Here is an 18,779-nt window from a genome sequence, read left to right on the forward strand (position 1 = left end):
TCTTCCTTTTTTTTTTTTTTTTTTCCTTTGCATGTTACTTTTCAAACTCACTGTATGTCACAGTCTGTTAATCACAGTTTGAGTCTTGCTCAGTTTATCTACTGCTGCTTTGATTCTGGGGTTTTACAGAATGCAGCTTGAAAATTTTTCATTTGTTTTGACAGCAAGATTGCTTGCTTACTAATATCACAAGTAGCATCTTAAAAATTATTGTACAAGTGTGGGGTTTTTTAATGAGCTACCTGAAGATATATATATTTTACGTATATAAAAATCTCTTTGAATTAGAAAAGCTCTTTGGATTGAGAAGCCCAGAGGTGGCAGGTGAGGGGAGGTTGTCAGTGACTTCTTCAAACTGGCAGTCAGTTTGCTTGAAGTTGGTATGTTTGCAAAGCTGCTTTAGATGCTCCTTAGATTTCCTAGCCTATAAATATATTCATTAGCCTAACTTTGGAAACACTCAGAGCAGCATTACAGATTTCTATTAACTGCTTTGTCATACTAACCTAGCACAGAACAAGCTTATATTTAAACTGTGAAGTGCATATACCTTACTGATTTGATACTTCATCTTACTCTTCCATCCAGTTTTAGTGAAACTGGCAATGTCATCGTCCTTGTATCTCAGTCAGCTTGGGGGGCCTTCGCAGGGTACGAGAGGAAGTATTCCCATCCCCTCCAGTTACATTTTCCTCTGATTTCTTAGTCCCTTCTAAACTGACTGAGTACCTCACAGTTCTTGAGGAAATGCTGGCTTCTGTTCTCATCACACACAGCAAGGAGAAACCACACCATGCAGAGGAGCAAGTCTGTAAACCAGAGGGAATGGGTATCTTCGGTGGTCTTGGCGAGGGATTTCTTGTGTGCTTTAGGTTAGGTATTCTCCCTGTCCCCTGGACTTCTCAGTTGATGGGGAAGGAGTGAGGAAGGGAGGATGAGTAGGGGAAAAGGTGTCAGAAGAGTATCAAGAGATACGGAAGATCACGGTGGGAAGTGGGATCTGAGAAAGTGAAGAAGGCAACACATCTGTTTAAATTTCAAAGGGTTTTTTGTAGGGGCCAGTGAAAGGCAAGGATCTGAACCTCCATTTTTATTCTGTCTGCTATCTCAGTGTTTTACTCAAAAATTGATTTTGTAAAGGAAAAATGAGTGGAGAAAGCAGGAGTTAAGGATATTTGAACTCCTTATCTGTCTTCATTGTGATTAACATTGCCAAGCATTCTGAGCTCTTGGTTAATGAAATATCCTTCCTTTTCTTTCTACAGTCACCTCACTTACCAGTCTCTCCAGAACTGATTGTAAAAATGTTTATTTTGCTTGTCACTCTGACCACATTCAGGTCCTTTACATTTTTCTTCTCAGAGCTGATTATTTTGGAGAGAAAATTAAGCTTTTTCCATCCTAACATTTTACATAGTCTATCTGGTTAAGGGTCTGTTATCTTTTTTTCTGCTTTTCACTTGCTTATTTTCTGCTACATGTAGGACCAGCATCTTAACAGCCCAGCTGGTGTGTAACTTCCATTCTGTGTTCTTTCCTCCTCCCTCATGACTCTTCCAGGGTCTAGTGTCTTCAGTGCTGCCATTTCACCGCAAAATGTACTTTTTCCAGAAAGGTTTTCCCCCTTTCCTCCTATTTCACTCATTGTGAAGATTGTATCCAGGTTTGTGTGTATACACAAAACCCGACTGCAGTTTCTGTAACCCTCTCTGTGCCTGGTCGCAGTCAGACGTGTATGTGGCATGGTTATTACCATGAGTGGAACTGCTGCGGCACGGAGCGTGCGATGGACAAGGTCCTGAATACTTGGCCGGTGTCGGGTGTGCCATGGGGAGGGAGCCGTTACCACAACTTCCTTGCAGTTGATGCTCAAGCTGGCTAGCTTCAACTGGAGTCAGTTTGTTCTAGGCCTGCAGCACAGATGCTCTTTGGTGTCATTCCACTGCTCTCTGACCTTACGGTCTTCACTGCCTGCCCGGTTGAGGTTTGAACTGTTAATAAACTTCCTTAATAGTGGGTTAGCTCCCCTGTAGTCTTGTAGTAGCAGTAATGACATCCTGTCATTTCTGTTGCCCTTAAGCTGAGTCTTTGTTTTATCCTCTGATGCAATTGCCATATTTACATGTTGACAGATGACTTGTATTATATTGGTGAAAAATAATGATGACCATTTATGAGAGCTGAAATTAGTAAGATACAGCTCTTGAACAATATATTTGTACAAATTTAAATATTCTAGAATGCAGTTTCTTATGGTGACATAGGACTTAAACCCACAATATAGGTAGTTTAGGTGACTGTTGAAACAGACCACTGAAAAAATGATAAGCAAAAATCCTATGTAGTAGTCTTTTATAGTATGTCTTTACCCAGCAGTAGGCTAAACTTACCCTCTAAGCAGCCCAGTCTAGTTAAATACTGTTGCAAGAATGTAGTTTTTTATTCTTTGTAGGTACTTTTTTAATACCTCTAGCTTTATTCTAATGTATTCAACTCTTTGTATCTTGCCTATAGCTGTGGTTTGTCAATTCCATTTTGGTTCAAGTATGCACGATACTTTCATTTATAAGGGCATGTGGCAAAAGTGTTTTCCCTAACTTTGCATGCTTAAACCTGAGTATTTTCTGCATTGACATGAAGGAAACAGATATATTTAAAAAAAACTATAGTATTTGTCTTTGACAGGAAGTTTAGAACACTATATTTTAATCTCCAATTAAAAATCTTGAAGATTGTTAATTTCTGAAAGTTCTTTGCATGTGATAGCTGTGAGATGACCTAAGTGAAGCCAGATTGGTGTTAGACTAGTAGATGTTTAGACTCAATTTCCTTATTACTTTTAATGATAAGCTATCTGTAGACAACGTCTCCAAGCCAGAGCTGAGATCCGGTGACCAACTTCTGTTGGAAAAGCTAGCGCTCTCACTGCCCATCTGACAGAAGATACCAGGGTGGACTTGCAAACTGGTTGGGTGACAATATTCTGATTATAGCCAGTAGAGCCGAAAGTGTTATTTAGCTGAACAAGTGTAAGGTTAGGTTAAGCTGAATAGCTTTGACTGTATTGGTGGATCTCCATTACTTACAGTGGAAACTGAGATACTTCAGTGTCTTACAGAGTGACCTAACTCCCACCCTGTGCTTCTAACAGTGACATAAAGTGCAAATGAGAGAAAAGACAGAACAGCATTTTACTTTCCTTATAAATAGGACGTGCTAAATAAAGATTATGCAAGTTTCAAATTCTGATTTACTCTTGAAAAGCACTGTAATAAATATTCAGTCATAACATGCAGATTGCATTTCTAACCTGGTTCCAAATGTAAAATTAATTGTATGAACTGCACCCTGCAAACTTTCGAGTTTTAATCCTGAGCTTCAGACTGGTTCCTGCACTGCATGATAAAAGTTATCTCGCTTTATAAATCAGAACATCCAAATCTATACCTCCTTATATGTGCTGGAGGTGGTCTGTTTGGTAAAATGCTGAAGATTAAGAACTATGTATATGTTGAAGATTAAAATATAACATATTACATAATATATGATGTACATGCTCTAGATAGAGCAGTAGGAGTCTCAGCATCAAGCACTCCTCTGTTACATGTAACGCCTTACCGTTCAAAAGCTACCTGCAGTCTTTTCTAATCTGCATGGAATATAGCCTATTGAGATTTCAGCATTTCTCTAACAGAAGTCTTTATTAAAACTTCTGTTCCTCGTTGCGCTCAGCTCTGGGGAGCAATGTGACCAAGAAGTTGGAGGCAGAATGAAGTATTTCTGTTACAGCATGTCACTCTGTAATACATTCTCTAGTATTCCCAGTTGATTTTCCAGGTTTGTGGCCCTGGAAAAACAGACAAGCCTCATCTCTTGATGTCCCTTTAAATATATGATCTACAGTTTCTGAGAACTAAAATAAATATTCAGAACAGCAGCTCACTTAAGGCAAAATGCAACTCATTTTAATGGGAAATAATAGTTACTTGGTTTTTGAGACTTTACATCAGCTATCTGCCATCTAAAGTTAAGTGCTGTGGGGCATGCTGCAAAATGAAGGGGACAACTGTGGCGTACTCAAATTGCACATCCTGAAATGTTACTGAGTCTTGGATCTCATTAATTCATTATTGTTTATTTTTGTAGAAAAGATCAAAACTATAAGGTTTGAATGAAGTCACTACTGCTTTTCTAGATCCTGTGAAGAAGTGAATAAATAGAAGTTTCTGAAATAGGTCGTATAATTACCCTGTAAAGGGAAATAAAGGGAGATAGAACCAAGATGTTTGTATTGGCATTAAAAATGTACCTGTGAATAAGGCTCTTCCGTAGAACAACTCTGCTGAGTCATGACATACCAAGATCAGACTTACGTATGTCTTGCAGTTTTAACTGTGCTAAGTATTATAATGCCTTCTGCTTAAATTTATACTTTGAAGGACTACCTCTAAGAAAAGTGAAAGGAAAACTTTCTCATCTGGGATTCAGTTGAGAATACTCCTTTCAGTTCTCCTGTCACTGAATCCTCATGTGAGCTCAAGACACAGTCTTCCTTTGGTTAAGCAACAAAATTCCAGGTAGAAAATGTTATACTGAGCTTTCTTAAATAGCAGCATAATACAAAATGGAAGGAAAAAAAAAAAAAAAAAAGCCACAAACCTCTCTTCTACCAATGCTGCTGTTACAAAACATGGTGTCTCCATTTAACAGAGAAGGTGGGTAACTTTTTTTAAAATAATCTAGTTTTGGTTTAAAATTCAACCTTAGTTCCCAGTAAAAGTCCTTTTTGAAGATTCAGTCTTCTGACTCTAGCAAGAAGGATAAGGAACAAAACTATGGGAATTCTATTTTATTAAAGCTGCAAGTTCGACAGACCCAATTTGCTCTATACTCAAAACAGACTATCAAAAGCTGGCATCCAGAGTTGGGGGATAGGAGGAGGAAGAAGATTTTCTTCAATTGACTGTGGGAAAAAATTGTTTCAACCTGAAATATTTATAAATGCTTTATAATTTAATAGAGCAAAATTAACGTGCTATAAGTCATCTTAACTGGATAGTACTTCAGAGGGAGAAGTGCTCCCTTCTCGCTGACGAGGGCAAGATACAGTTCTGGGCAGAACTACATTCAGGCTGACAGTAGCACTGAATTTTCTCGAGAAATATTCTGTATATTCACTGAAGAACTTTTACGTTGGCGAACAACATTTATTTAGGTTAATATATATAGCACTGAAGATCCACGCTGTATCAACAGAAATGTAGTGGCAACTCTTCTTTCTAATAAAATTTATCTGTTCATTTTGAGTTTAAATCAATCACTTATCTTAGCTTTACAAGGACTTGCCATAACCTGAGTAAGATTTACTGAGGTAAAAGTCATACAGAAAGCTTCGGAACAAAGGAAGCTTAAAATAAACTTATTCTAGAGGTTTTTCAAATGTCAGTAAGAAAGAAAGATGGAATTATTCAGTAAGCGTACCTTACATCAGTAGAAATAATGATTTTACTACCGTATTTGCACCAGTCTTAGTTTTAGCTGCGTTTTATGCATATCAGAAAAAAAAAATGCAGGAACAAAATGAGAATGACAAGTGCTAAACACTCAACATAATACTGAATGTGTATTATTAAAATACTGCAAGCCTTTCTCCTTTATTTATAAAGTATTACAAAGTAGGTTATTTACATGTTTATTACAGCAGAATGTGGTCTGTAAGTGTCGGTCATGGTTTCCAACATTCTTTGTTTGCGATTTTGTTCGTCTCTAAAAGTCTGAGGGGCTGCAGCGTTGAGCTGACTGCTCAGCCCTCCAGTGAGCGTACGCAGTTCATCAGCTCGGAGGGAACCTGGGGCATCAGCTGAGTAGGATCGTGCCCTAACCGCTTGCTTTAGTAGCTGAGCATGCCTTTGTTAAAGTTGCTACAGAGAAACCTGGTTTGATTTAAGCTGTTTGTTTGTGTGTAAGAGCAAAACATTAATGGGTAATTTCTTAATCTATTCTTGTTTTACACTTTGCACAAATGCCATGCTTTTTTCAGATCTTTCTTTAAAAGCTAATATAAATATTTTTCTTTTCTAGGGTGAAAATCCTATTTACAAGAGTGCAGTGACAACTGTGGTCAATCCTAAATACGAGGGAAAATGAGCACTGCTTGTGTAACTTCACAACACTGTATGCAGCATAGCAATTTTTTTGTAGTCACAGTAAGATAGATTTAGGGCAAACTGCAGTGATTTTACTAATTCATTACATATAGGTTTGTTTTCCTGTGCAGGTTTTGAAAATGTACCATATGTAATTTTTATTTTTATTTTTTTTGCAAATAATCAGTGCCAGGGTCTGACAAAAAAAACTTGAGACTGCATAGCTTAGTCAGCTACGGTCACATGGTGCCTTCTTGATATTTTTTTTCCTCCTGTGCTGTGAATCTAGGTCTTCTACAGGATGTGATACTGCTATGACATGACTGGGAGGGAAATGGTTAAAGCAATCAGTATGAGGGCTCTGCCTAGCCATTTAGTATTAAAATTTTAAACTTTACAGGGAAATCAGGGCTTGAGTTTGCAGATATAATTAAACTCACTCAATACGGAGCTGATGAATAACTGGTCTTCTACTTGCTAGACATGTGATTAAGTGTATAGGAAGTTGAGTAAGTTGGAAATGAGCAGTGTAAATGACTGAAAAGTGTGTACTTACTTAAATTGTTTAATGCTAGATTATGATTAAGAGGAATGGTGGTGGGAAGAATTTTAAGACAGAAAAAACAGCTTTAAAACACATGACATCACTGAAAAAGTTGTTGACTGGTAACTTTTTTTTTTTTTTTGTGTGTGTGTATGTTTTTGTTTTGTTTTGTTTTTTTGGGAAATTCAAGTCCTGGGTGGCAGTATCATGAAGTAGTTTACCAAGACATCCTCAAAACAAATAAGGGCCTTATGTCATACCATGTCTTTCTTCTGTAATATTTCCTTGGTTTGAAGCCTGGTGCTTTGTCACCATTCTAGTAACTTTTAACGTATGTGGTTGCAATTCTTTTTGTAAAATTTTGTATCAACACAAGCTCTTTCTTCTTTGGCAGTCTTAGCTGTAAATTTGCCTTTACCCTGTAGCTAAGATTGCATAGTTTGTCATGTGACGTGAGTCACACACCATTTTTGACATGTGCCATGTATATTTGCCTTTGACCATTCAGGTTGCCTCATAGTCATAGCCTTGTTTTAAGTGCCTTTTTATTTTAACAGATGTTCACTTTTTACCGTGCTCTTACTGAAGTTATTTATTAAATAAAAGTATCTTAAAATACATGAATGTCATCTCTTTATCTTGTATACAGATACTTCTCAGCAAACAGATTTAAGTCTGTTTGGGCCAGTGCCATAAAAGACTTTCTTACGCTCATGCCCGCACTGTCCCATCACCCTGAGTCAAGAGGAGGAGCTCATCAAGGGATGCAGGGGAAGAGGTGCTGGGGATTGTGCAGGACTCACAATGTGCTGTTCAGGGTGGAAGCAAGGGGGGGGGGGTGTCAAGGTGGGTTCAGGAGGAACAAGGCACTGGGAAAATACAGGGATAAGGGGATAAAAGGGGCCAGTCACATAACAAGAGTTTGCTGGTTAGGATGCTTCTCTGGCCATAACCCTTTGCCTGATCAACAGTTTGTCCTAGCCTCTTTCTAAACTTCATTTTAAACTATTTTCCTGGGTGAGGGGCTCTAGTTTGTGACTATAGAAATTCTGGCACCAGCAACTGCAGTGAACAGTTAGAGCAAGAACAGCTACCTTACAGTCTCAGACTCAAGTCACATGGTTCACAGAAATCCTCAATTTACTTTTAATCAGTACTGGATGGTCCAGCAAAGGAAGGAAAACTATACAGTGTACTCATTTCTCAGTCCACTAATGACTCCAGTGTAAGTATCTCCACCTCTTACATTGTAGATGCTGTGGTTTACAGTTCACCTTTCAAAGAGGTAGGTTAGTTGCAACAAATAGTACCTTGCTTTGGGAAATTTTGTGTCTATTTTAATTAGTTTGTATGTGTATATAGCTATGGACAGTGAGATATATTTGTGTATTTTGCATTAGTATTCTTAACACTTTTAAACTCAGCTAGGATATAGTCCTGAAGATGCCTAAATCTTTCTTTCCTCCCAAAAAAAGCAGTCCATTCCCTTGTCAGCCCCCTTCAGGCTCCTGCCCATTCTTTCTTTAATGAAGAATCCTTTATTTTATATTCTTCCCGCAAACCTGCGTCCCTTATATGACACACAGATCTACTGCCTGTTAGCACTGGTGACAATCAGTGTGCTTGATTTGGCTGTAACTTCCAGTCTATCTTGTAATGCCTATGGTGCCTTTTCAGAGGTCAACAGTTTGTCATAGTCCATTCAATACAAACAGCTCCATAAATACTAACACATCTCAATCTTGCGGGAGAGGCTTTTGTCAGAAGTTACTGCTCTGAAATGTGATAAAAAGTACTAAGTAGATAATCATTATTCATAAAAGGACTGAATTGCAGAGCTTTACAGCACAGCAGGAATTAGCAGTCTGAGTGGTCCAACTGTAACTGTCATACACCACTTATATACCCAAATATAGATTGGCTATAAAATATGAAGTGTCCAGGCTATAGGAGAGTGACAGAGTGGTATTTTTTTTATTAATGCTGTAAGTTTACCATCACAAGTATTCTATTAAGAGGCATATGAGAGAATCCTATCAGAGATGTTTCACCTCCTTTTTGCCTCTTGACTCCTTGAGCTCAGCAAAGGGTAACTCTTCCCAGAAATAAACAATGCTTCCTGGAAATTAAAATAAATAAATAAATAAATTTGTTTGCATTGCACGACAATACTGTATAAAATATCCGATTATACCTCTTCAATTCCGTTGTTTGGTTACTCACAGAAAAAATCTTAGTAACAAAAGCTTTTGTAGCAAATAATAGTATAATGATACAAGACAGCAGAAATTAACTTCGTACATACCAAAAAGAACATATACATGCAATCTTTGTCTTCAGAGTCTAGATGGTATTAAGATAAATAGCTGTGCATGTGGGTGCAAGGTAAGTAATACGGAGCGAGATTCATTTGGTTTATTCTAAGACATTTTTAAGTTAAATATCTAAGCCCAGGTTGGTCATTCTTGGTCCTTTTCAGTTAATGGAGAAGAAGAAGAAACATAGACAACAGAGATTACTTCTTTCAACTGATACTAAAAGCACTTAGAATGACCAGCACAAATTTAGGCATCTAAAGGTTAGATACCTAAAGTGAGGGCAAATTAATCCTATGATAGGAATTCCATTTAAACAAAGCACTTCTATCAAAAAAAATCTGGAAGCTAAACCTTATTAAGTCATCTTGTAAACGCAAGTACGCATCTACTCAGCTTCCCTAGAAGCTGAAGAGACAGGATGATTCTTCTCACAGGCAATAAAAAGTTCTCAAGATAAGCAGTATGATGGGTGTGTAAAATACATTTCTGAAATACTGCCATTATAGAGTGAGGAAATAATGGCTTATTTGCAAATCTTGCTGCTTCATGGGCCCTTACAGAACTCAAAGAAAATAATATACATTACTGCAAGGCTAATATGGGGCCCCTTTCAACCTGAAAAATTCTCAGATTATTTAAATGACTGATGGTAAAGTACTGAAACAGAGATCCCAGTTAGTTTTCTAAGCTGAAAATCAAAGTGAAACTTCACCACTTGGAAGCAGAATAGTTTTTAGTAAATTTCTCAGATTAAGTTAGTGAGACAAGACAGGATCCTGATAGTTAAAGTCCTGATATGTCCAGGTTAACATCTGACTGTTGCTCTTGAAGACTGTTAAGCAGAAAAAGCTGGTTTTGAGAGGATTCTCAAATACCGTGACAGCTTGTGTCATGCCAGTAACGATAATCAGTTAAACATTAGTGTTTTTTAAAATCGTTGTAAGGAGGGAAGCTGACAGCTGCTACAGGGAATTATGTCTCGCTGCCAGGAGTAACTATAATGAATTGGGAATTTTGGGTTCACCATGCTATAGGAAAAAAACAGAACACTATCCAGGGAAAAGTCATGATCTCCGTAAGTAACTGCTAGCAAAGAATCTTGCCCTGCCCAGTAAGGGCACATGAACATCAAGTTACAACAGGGATAGCATTCAAACCTACAACAAATTTAACTTCAATTTCAAAAGAATTTTTTGTAAACAAAAGCAGGCATATTGTGGTTTACACACAGAAAATGTTTAAACTTTCATTTCTCTATTTTGACAGAAAGGGAAAACAAGTGTTCCCCATTACTTGTTAAGGCTAGAACTACAAAAGAGCTAAGTTGAAGAGAAACAATGTTTGCATGTACTTGTCCTTATCAGGAAGAATTTTGCTCAAATACAAAGATATTTAGAAAGAAAACGTTTTAACAGTTAAGTCTTTTTTTTACGCTATTTTAATTTCTCCACAAAGACTCTTGATGCAGTCCTTTGTTTATATGACCAGTTCACAGCTCTTTTCCACTCAGGCCGTGTTTCCTATTAGGTAGTGAGCTCTCCATTATCAATTGTGTATATAAATATGCACAACCTAGACATTACTTCCAGCTCCACAGCAGCTGTCATAAAGGAAGCACTGTGACTCCCTACAGCCCATAATTAAGGCTAGTTATACTTTGTAAAACACTCTTAAATTTCATAAAACACCTCCTTGCGTGACTGAATCTGTTCTTCGAGAATTTCATTTCAATTCAGTTAATTTGTTGGAAAGCTCTGCTGGAAAGAATTCAAGTGAATGATGATATGTTTTTGAAAAAAATGTATTTACTTACCCATTTTCTCTGGTAAGGAGTTGAGGCATCAGAGTCTCCTAAAACCAAAACCAGTACTTCTATCAGATCCAGCATGAAAGCTTATTTAGGCTTTTTGATGTTTAACATAATAAGGTCAACATAGTAAAATATAATGTTTTATATAATATAGTTTTTAAGATACTCTAATACACTAAAATACATTTACATTAGTTACATAATCTGCTACAAATTTTAATTTTGTAGAATGAAAATTATACAATACAGCCAACTACAGAGATCCTATCCTACCCCATTATCCAGAGTATGTGCACACTGCTTGACTTCTGGTCACTACACACCCCCACGGAGAAGGAGAAAACTTCTGTCTTCGGAACCCACCTACCTCACACTCATCATGGGTCTTTCCCTCACTATCTTCATTCATTCCAGATGCTCCTTTTACTTCTTTTAGACTCATGGTCATACAACAGTGGTGCACGGAAGAAGAAACAGCCAGCCACACTCACAGGAAAACAGATTCCCTTTTCCCCCGGAAAAGCCCTGACAAACAGGGATCTTGACAGTTCATCAAATAGGTATTTTCATAAAATATTTTGATTTTGACATATCAGCATTTTGGACCAATTTTCCTGAAAAAATCCTAGCTCAACCTAGGAATAGCTCTTTGGGCAACAGGTCAAACCAATGCCATTAGGAACTTGTATATATATATATACAAGTTTAAATAAATTATATAAATATAAACTCTCTATGTCATATCATCCAATGCATAACTGTTTGAGAACACCACCACTAAATTCTAACACTGATGTAAGTAACTTAGTATATAGTATTCCGACAAGTGAACTCTTAACACGTGACCTGACAGGCTTAGCAGCCAGAGTTTAAGACACTGTTGATCCAGCTTCTCTCTTCATTCCCTTACCGAAAGTTAAAATTTTCACAGAGAAGACACCAGCATTAACCTCTGCCTAGATCCGCACCCATAATTCACAGACTCCTATGTATTAATTGTCATCAATAATTTAGGCAATAAACCAGCTTTTGCATTGCAGCTGAAGAGCTAACCTGTGCTACCCCTGTCCTCAAGGAGCAAGCCTATACATTGGAACAGTAACTTCTTAAACCTCCATAGCAAAGTCAGTAGCACAATTTCATGGTGGTATAAGAAAAGGAAGTAAAACATTTTCAGATAAATAGAAATACTATATTTGTACTGACTAAAACACTGGATAGATTTAGATTTTTTGTAAATATATTAGAATGTATATATATAACGATTTTGTAAATATAAATAAAAATATTACTTTTATTCTCAGAAATGTCTGTGGTTTTTTTCACCAGCTTTCTCTTCTGAGGAAGTTCAATTTCTGATGCCTTCTGAACTCTCCCTTCTGTACATCGTATGTAAAAGCAGATAATCAGAACACAGTATATGGCACATCATTTAATAGTTAAAAAAAAAAAAAAAAGTAAATTCTCAATTCTTTAGGACCAATTTTGGTTTTAATAGTCATAAAATTAAGAACAGAAAATATAAATACTGCCTTGAGAACATGTGGACTCCCCTTGTTAAAAATATATATGAAATTAAAAGTCACAAAAATGTAAAATCTGCCTGAAACTAGTATTATTTTGTATCAGTGATCCAGTTTGCCCAGGACCAGTAAACACAGGGTCTGAAACGTCAATCCTACATCAAGCCACATGGTAGTCACAAGATACTTCTGTTTAGTTTAGAGACCCACCATCCTCTGCAGACTGAAAGGGTACAGACCAACTGCAGCCTCTTCACCCCACAGAACTGATCCTGACAATCACTGTGTTCAGCAAACACTGAATTACTTTCTAAGTTTCACACACAGCGCTGACTTTCTGAGTTACCTGGTATTAAGGCTGGAAGTACAGAAAAGTCAAAATGTATACTGGATACAACTTTGGATGGCATCATTTGCTGAACAGGTGATGTAGTCTCTCTGTCGTAGGTTGGCTGCGTAGCTGCTTCCAAAACATAATATATAAAAAATTAAGTTTTCAGAGGCAAAACAGTCATTCAAAATCACACTATTTCTACTAAGAAAAAACAATCAAGAAGACAGCATCTCCATGTAAAAAAGACAAGAAAGAAGCAATGGTAACTAGTAAAAATAAGCACAAGGATTGCAATTAAAATTAGCTCTATTGGCTAATTTCAAACAACTTGTGCCTCATATTCTTCACAGTATATGCAACTTAATGTTATAATAATTCCAAAATCCATTATGATCTATGTTTATTTTGCTCAGTGTCAATCACATCACTAAGAAATGTGTCAAGCAAACAGAATACTCTTTTGGATCTGAATTGTAAATGAAATATCTAAAACAGGTGATTTTGTGAGGAGATAATCTCTAATAGTATCTGCATCAGCTACCAAATGTGTTTTCAGAAAAACAGGCTTGACAAGAAATTTTATTTAATCAGAAAATCTATTCATGAATATATGTATTTGATTTTTTTTTCTTTTTACAAACTGAGTGCTGCCTATGACTATGAATCAGTAACACTATCAGCATTTACAAGGGGTAAATGGATAATTGCAAAAACAAAAGCATACAACTGTCTGACTGAAATCTTGAATGCATCAGGTGTTTTAAAAACTACAAATATAGATCAAATATGCCCACTGTTTTTTATTTTCATATACATACACACCTATCAGTATCTGAAAGGGATATAAAATATAGAAAGATAAAACTTATATTTGCTTAAGTAATGAAATTGCATTTCTTCCTTTCAGGAATAATTGAATTCTACATTCTACACAAGACTGTCTACTAAGTTAGCTTTTAAGTAAATCACTTATTTAATAAGATATAATGGAAATTATTTCAATATTTGGATTTTTAAGAATAATATTATGTATGTATAACAACAATACAGCTTAAAAAGTGGAATGATGAGAAGGGGGGGGTCACAATTTCACCTTGTACATGCATTTTTAAGTGTTGATATAAATAGTTGAGAGTAATTAGAATATAGACATGAAATAGCACTATTTGGTTAAATGGTGACACAAATGATTGTACTGAATTCACTGTTTGTGGAAAATATAGAGAAAGATGGAGTTCTCTGTGCCAATTCTCTATTGCCAATTGCACAGTTGTCCCCTGCTGAGATGACTTGCTGAATTGTTTTGAGTACCTGCAGGATGCACAGTAATAGGAATAATTTAGGATTGGATAATCCCATAGTTGTACTACAAAATACCAAAACCTGTTGCAGACAAGGGAACAAGGACTGCAAGGGTGTGATGGCACAGGGACACCTTAATGTGAGCACACGTGGATAATGGAACAGGAAGAAGAGTTAACAGCAAAACTTACTGGAAACAATTTTACACCTTTTGGCGTGACAGTAGAGAATGACAGCTTGCAGTAGCAAAGAGGTTCACAGAATATTGTAATTTGTGGTTACGTCTACCTCCTGGTCTGTTAATTTTTTTAAACAAGTTCTGCTATGGTTTGGACTTTTTAAGAGAGAAACCCCGGCTGACATCAGACTCAAACTGAAGAATGACATCTTCCAAGTGGGAAGAAAGGTTCAATCTCCAGTTAGCATGAATCTGTGACTGCGAACTGGAATTTGAAAATTATTCGTTTGAAGATCATTTGCTAATGAAACGTGCATTGGATTAGCTGACTGTTGACACACTGGAGGATGGGAAAGATAGTCTTCCCTTAAGTGACAGGAACTCAGTACACATTCACAGCACTCTGAAATGTCCAAAGAATTTCTGCATTTCTTGCAATAGTGTTACATTAATCTTGAAAGTCAAGTGCACAAGCCTACCTTGGGAATAAAGGTATCTAGGGTGACCACATTGAATTTAAAATTAAATTACCATATATCAAACCTAAGGATAATTGTTTGCCTTTTCCATGGGCTAAACATGAATAAACTGTCAGCTGAAGCTTAGGTGTTATGAAGTTACTCATTAACCTTCAATAATTTAGTCATTTGTCTAGGTTCTTAACTATCAATTAGTCCTGTGAGAAAACAGTCCCAAATTAATCTTGCAAAACCTGTGGCAGTTCATCCATCCCTGGGAAGCTTTGCACAGAATTGTGTTTTGCACAAAATTGTACTTGGCTAGCAATGCTTGCTCATTTACTATACAATCCTGGAGTCTATAGCAGAGAAGATCCTTCTCTACAAAATTTCACCTTTTAAGATCTCTTTCTCCCTGCCCCCCCCCCCCAACTTACTGCCATCTTAGGAGTTACCTGCTTTGAATTACCATGCTAAGACAAATAGCAGTTAACCAAAATTTAAATCAAAACTGTTTAGGATTGCAGTTGTGACCTAGCAACAGTAGCTATCTCATTTAGATATGGAAAAAAAATAAAGGCTTGTATCAGCCAGCTCAAAGTTATTCATATATTCATATTAATGAATATATGGAATTTCTTTTGAACTAAGCCTTAAAGGAGATGTAATACATCTGCTAAGTATTTCAGAAGAAACCAAGTACTTCAGAAGAAGTTCAAACATCTTAAATCTGCAAAAGAATGGAATTAACATTCTTTCGGGGTGAATCGTGATAATCACCATGAGGTCTGGATAATCTATTATCTTCCATTGCTTTTACTTTGACTCTTACAATGTTCTAAATTACATTAAGATATTCAAAAAGACTGATTTATGTTATCACATAAATAACATGCTACATCCAGGAGAGACAAAGACCAGTCAACACTGGTCTCCCTCAGCTCAGAAGGTAACTGTGTTCTCCTTTTGGCAGTCACAAGAATATAGAAGATAGCAACATGAAACATCTCTCTATTCAGGTGTGAGAGGAAAGAAAAAAAGGCACTAATGCTCTTCAAAAAGTAGAACTGTTCTATCATCAAGTCATCTATCGTTATAGAGTATCTCATATGAAGATTTTCCATTTAGTAACATGTTTTTCAGTACTAGTAGGTTAGGACTGTCTGCCTGGCACCAGATGAAGTATTTTTTTTTTTTTGTTTTAGTTTATTCATACATCCGCAAACATCATAAATCTGAAAGGCTGGCAATAAGGCTACTCAGAGCCGAGGATACCAAACCCAACAATTCAGAGTGAAAAATAAGGAGAGCAATTATTCCGGGCATGTAGTGGCTCTTGAACGTCCCAGAGTTTAACCTTTGGAGTCATTTCAATGTTTCAGCTGTAGTGGAGCTAGAATTCTGACTTTTTTGCCTCTTTTTCTGGTATCAGGGATGATAACTATCAGTTTCTTTAGTTCTTCCTGTAATGACCAGCATACAATAGATGCTAATCTGTCACTGAGGTTCTTTGCCAGAGGTAAAAACTTTGTATCTAAATATTCTTTACAGATATATTTCAAATACAGATTTTAAAAGATAAAAATACAAGGTATATGGCAGGAATCTTTGCATACTGCTCAAGAAGCAATTAGACTCAGGGTATGCAGCATGATATTTCTCCTCCTCCTGCATTCAATAATTTGGTCAGCTAGCTAATTTAGCCATCTACCTTTCCTTTCCTTTCTTTTTGTACAGTCCAATGCATTCTGTACAAGTCTTACTCAAATATTATAGCCTTACAGACCCCCCTTTTAGCACCTGGACCACACACATTCCCAAGCTATTGCATTAGGGCCCTTCTCTCCTCGCCAGACCAGCTGTGCTGGCTGGATAGGACTGGAACGCGGGGAAATGGCTGTGACACGCCAGAGTATGTAGGACACATGCACTAAACAGAGCCACAGAAGTTACCTGTAAGATTTAAAAGGTAAATTAATGTTCAAGAAAACTGTCCCAAAACAACAACCAAAAATGTAGAAATCTACACCATTCAGTACCTGGAACTGTCCCTTTCTTACCAATGGATTTGTCAGTACTTTGAACAGATGACAGAGCTGATGGAAGATTTGGAAGCAGAATTCTATTTTTCTGTGCTAACAATTCATTTTCTGCAAACAGGTTATATAACAGACAACAAATGAAGTGAATTACAATTAAAGAGTGTCTCACCAAATGACAGACTAAAATCCATGAACAGTATTCTAATTTAGTTATTTTATTTGTATACATTATCACAAGTTACATCTAAACTGATAAACATTCTTTAGGATTCTGCTCTTTCTCTCTCTTTTTCTGTACAACTGCAGTATTATACAATCTGACCTTTCTTTTTTTTTTTTTTTTTTCCCTTTCCATCACAAATAAATATTCATTATCACAAAATCACAGAGCAGTTGGGGTTGGAAGAAACCTCTGGAGCACATCTAATTCAACCTCTTGCTCAAATCAGTATCAACTAGAGCAGGTAGCCTGGGGCCACATCCGGGTAGGATACAAATCTCTCTAAGAATAGACTCCACAGCCTCTCTGGCAACTATTCCAGTGTTTTACAACCCTCATAGTAGAAAATAAATTTTATGTTTGAATTTCTTGTATTTGTGTCCATTGACTCTTATCCTTTCACTGGATACCCTCATAAGAGGGTATAAATGCCCAACCTTTCTCTTCTCAATGCTAAACTCCAGCTCTCCGGAAGTATAAAAAATATAAAAAACTAAAATTTATATTATTATATTTCTCATTACTAATACGAAGAAGAGACTGAAGAAAAAGATACATGAAAGGCATATAGAATGGGGCAAAGGACAGCATTTGAAAAATGCTATTAATTAGACTGATTTTGCAAAAATCAATCATCTTTGGTCAAAATATTGTTATTTCTCCATTTTTACCCATTTCCCCTAAATGAAGATGTCAACGTGTGACATCTCAACTCAGTCATCAACTAGTGCTTTCACATTTTTCTTTGTTAAGTAGCACTCTTTTGTCCTCTTTTTAGATAAAAGGATCACACTAACCAAACCTGTCCAAAACACATCACTGTCTTAGTTTTCTATGTGAATAGAAAACAATGAATAAATAATTATATGGTTTCAAAGTAAAATTCTTTACTTACCAGAGCTTCTGTCTTGATCAAGTGGAAGTGCTGAAAGAATACGTTCTAGCTGCAAAGTTCTACTATTTAGAGGCCATTTTCTGGGCACTTCTGATTTTCTTTCAAAAAGATCAGAATTGTTGCCTAAGCAATTATCTAGCAGAAAGAAAATATTTAGAAGCAACCATGAATATATGTACCAGAACACTGAGTACTGGAAAGTAACTCAAGTGAATGCTCATGTAACAAATATATCAGCACCATGGGATTATCTCATTAGAAGGGAAAAATTACAACTAGAAAAAACGTGTAGGGCAGAATTTTAAATAATTTAAGAATATTTAGATTAAATATTAAATAAACATCAAAGGTAAGATTTTCTTAAAAAGACAGATTAACAATAAATGGAAGAGTGAGAGACAGGAATGTAAGAAAATTTTTAAAATACTGAGGATCCAAAAAAATAAGTCTTACATATTCTGTCAATGGAAATGGATCAAAAATATTGTTTTTATTTAAAAATATTTATTTGTTGATTCCTCATAAGAAGAATCACAACTTGCTTTAACACTGCCTTACACAAAACATAAAGCAAGTTAATTATTTTGATCTAAAACAGAAATTTGAAAATACTATACTGTAAATTCTTTGCTATGTTAAATTCTCAAGTACACACCAAGAGACAGCCTTTCAAACTCTTGCTTCTGTGCTTAATTTTATGTACATGATTAGGATTGCCTAAAGAGACAGTCATGCATACTTAGACATTCTTAAGTGATTTAAAGAGCAACTCTCCTATTATAAATGTCTCGCACTGCAAACTATTAAATTTTCTTTTACACAATAGAGATTTTTACTTATTTTTGTTTGAAATTTTCAAGATATATCTTTTCATCAGAACATTCATCATCAGTTAAAGATATCTCACTGTAAAGAATGAGCCAATATTCAGGTGAAAGTGTAGATTACTTTCCACATATACTAGATCTTGTGGTCACTCTCTATTCATTTCTATACACCAACTAGTACT

General features: G+C 36.2%; 2 protein-coding genes across 4 annotated transcripts in view; one reads left to right on the plus strand and one right to left on the minus strand.

Annotated features, from left to right (window-relative positions):
- Positions 1-7,310, plus strand: part of ITGB1 (integrin subunit beta 1) — a 47,362-nt gene extending 40,052 nt beyond the window's left edge. For all 3 annotated transcript variants that reach the window (XM_062568929.1, XM_062568930.1, XM_062568931.1), the window contains one exon: positions 6,082-7,310. Coding sequence is in view for 1 of the 3 variants with exons in the window: in XM_062568930.1 (XP_062424914.1) it covers positions 6,082-6,147 (66 nt within the window). In the remaining 2 variants the exon portion in view is untranslated. The remainder of the gene's footprint in view (positions 1-6,081) is intronic.
- Positions 7,311-8,652: 1,342 nt separating this feature from the next.
- LOC134137641 (uncharacterized) overlaps positions 8,653-18,779 on the minus strand; it is a 64,167-nt gene continuing 54,040 nt past the window's right edge. Inside the window, exons 16-21 of the mRNA XM_062570861.1 lie at positions 17,771-17,905; positions 16,674-16,763; positions 12,688-12,804; positions 12,111-12,197; positions 10,822-10,859; positions 8,653-8,809 (exon numbers count right to left, since the gene is read on the minus strand). Coding sequence (XP_062426845.1) covers positions 8,738-8,809; positions 10,822-10,859; positions 12,111-12,197; positions 12,688-12,804; positions 16,674-16,763; positions 17,771-17,905 — 539 coding nt within the window. The 3' untranslated portion in view covers positions 8,653-8,737. The remainder of the gene's footprint in view (positions 8,810-10,821; positions 10,860-12,110; positions 12,198-12,687; positions 12,805-16,673; positions 16,764-17,770; positions 17,906-18,779) is intronic.

The sequence above is a fragment of the Rhea pennata genome, chromosome 2 (assembly GCF_028389875.1).
Source record: "Rhea pennata isolate bPtePen1 chromosome 2, bPtePen1.pri, whole genome shotgun sequence".
NCBI classification, from domain to species: Eukaryota; Metazoa; Chordata; class Aves; order Rheiformes; family Rheidae; genus Rhea; species Rhea pennata.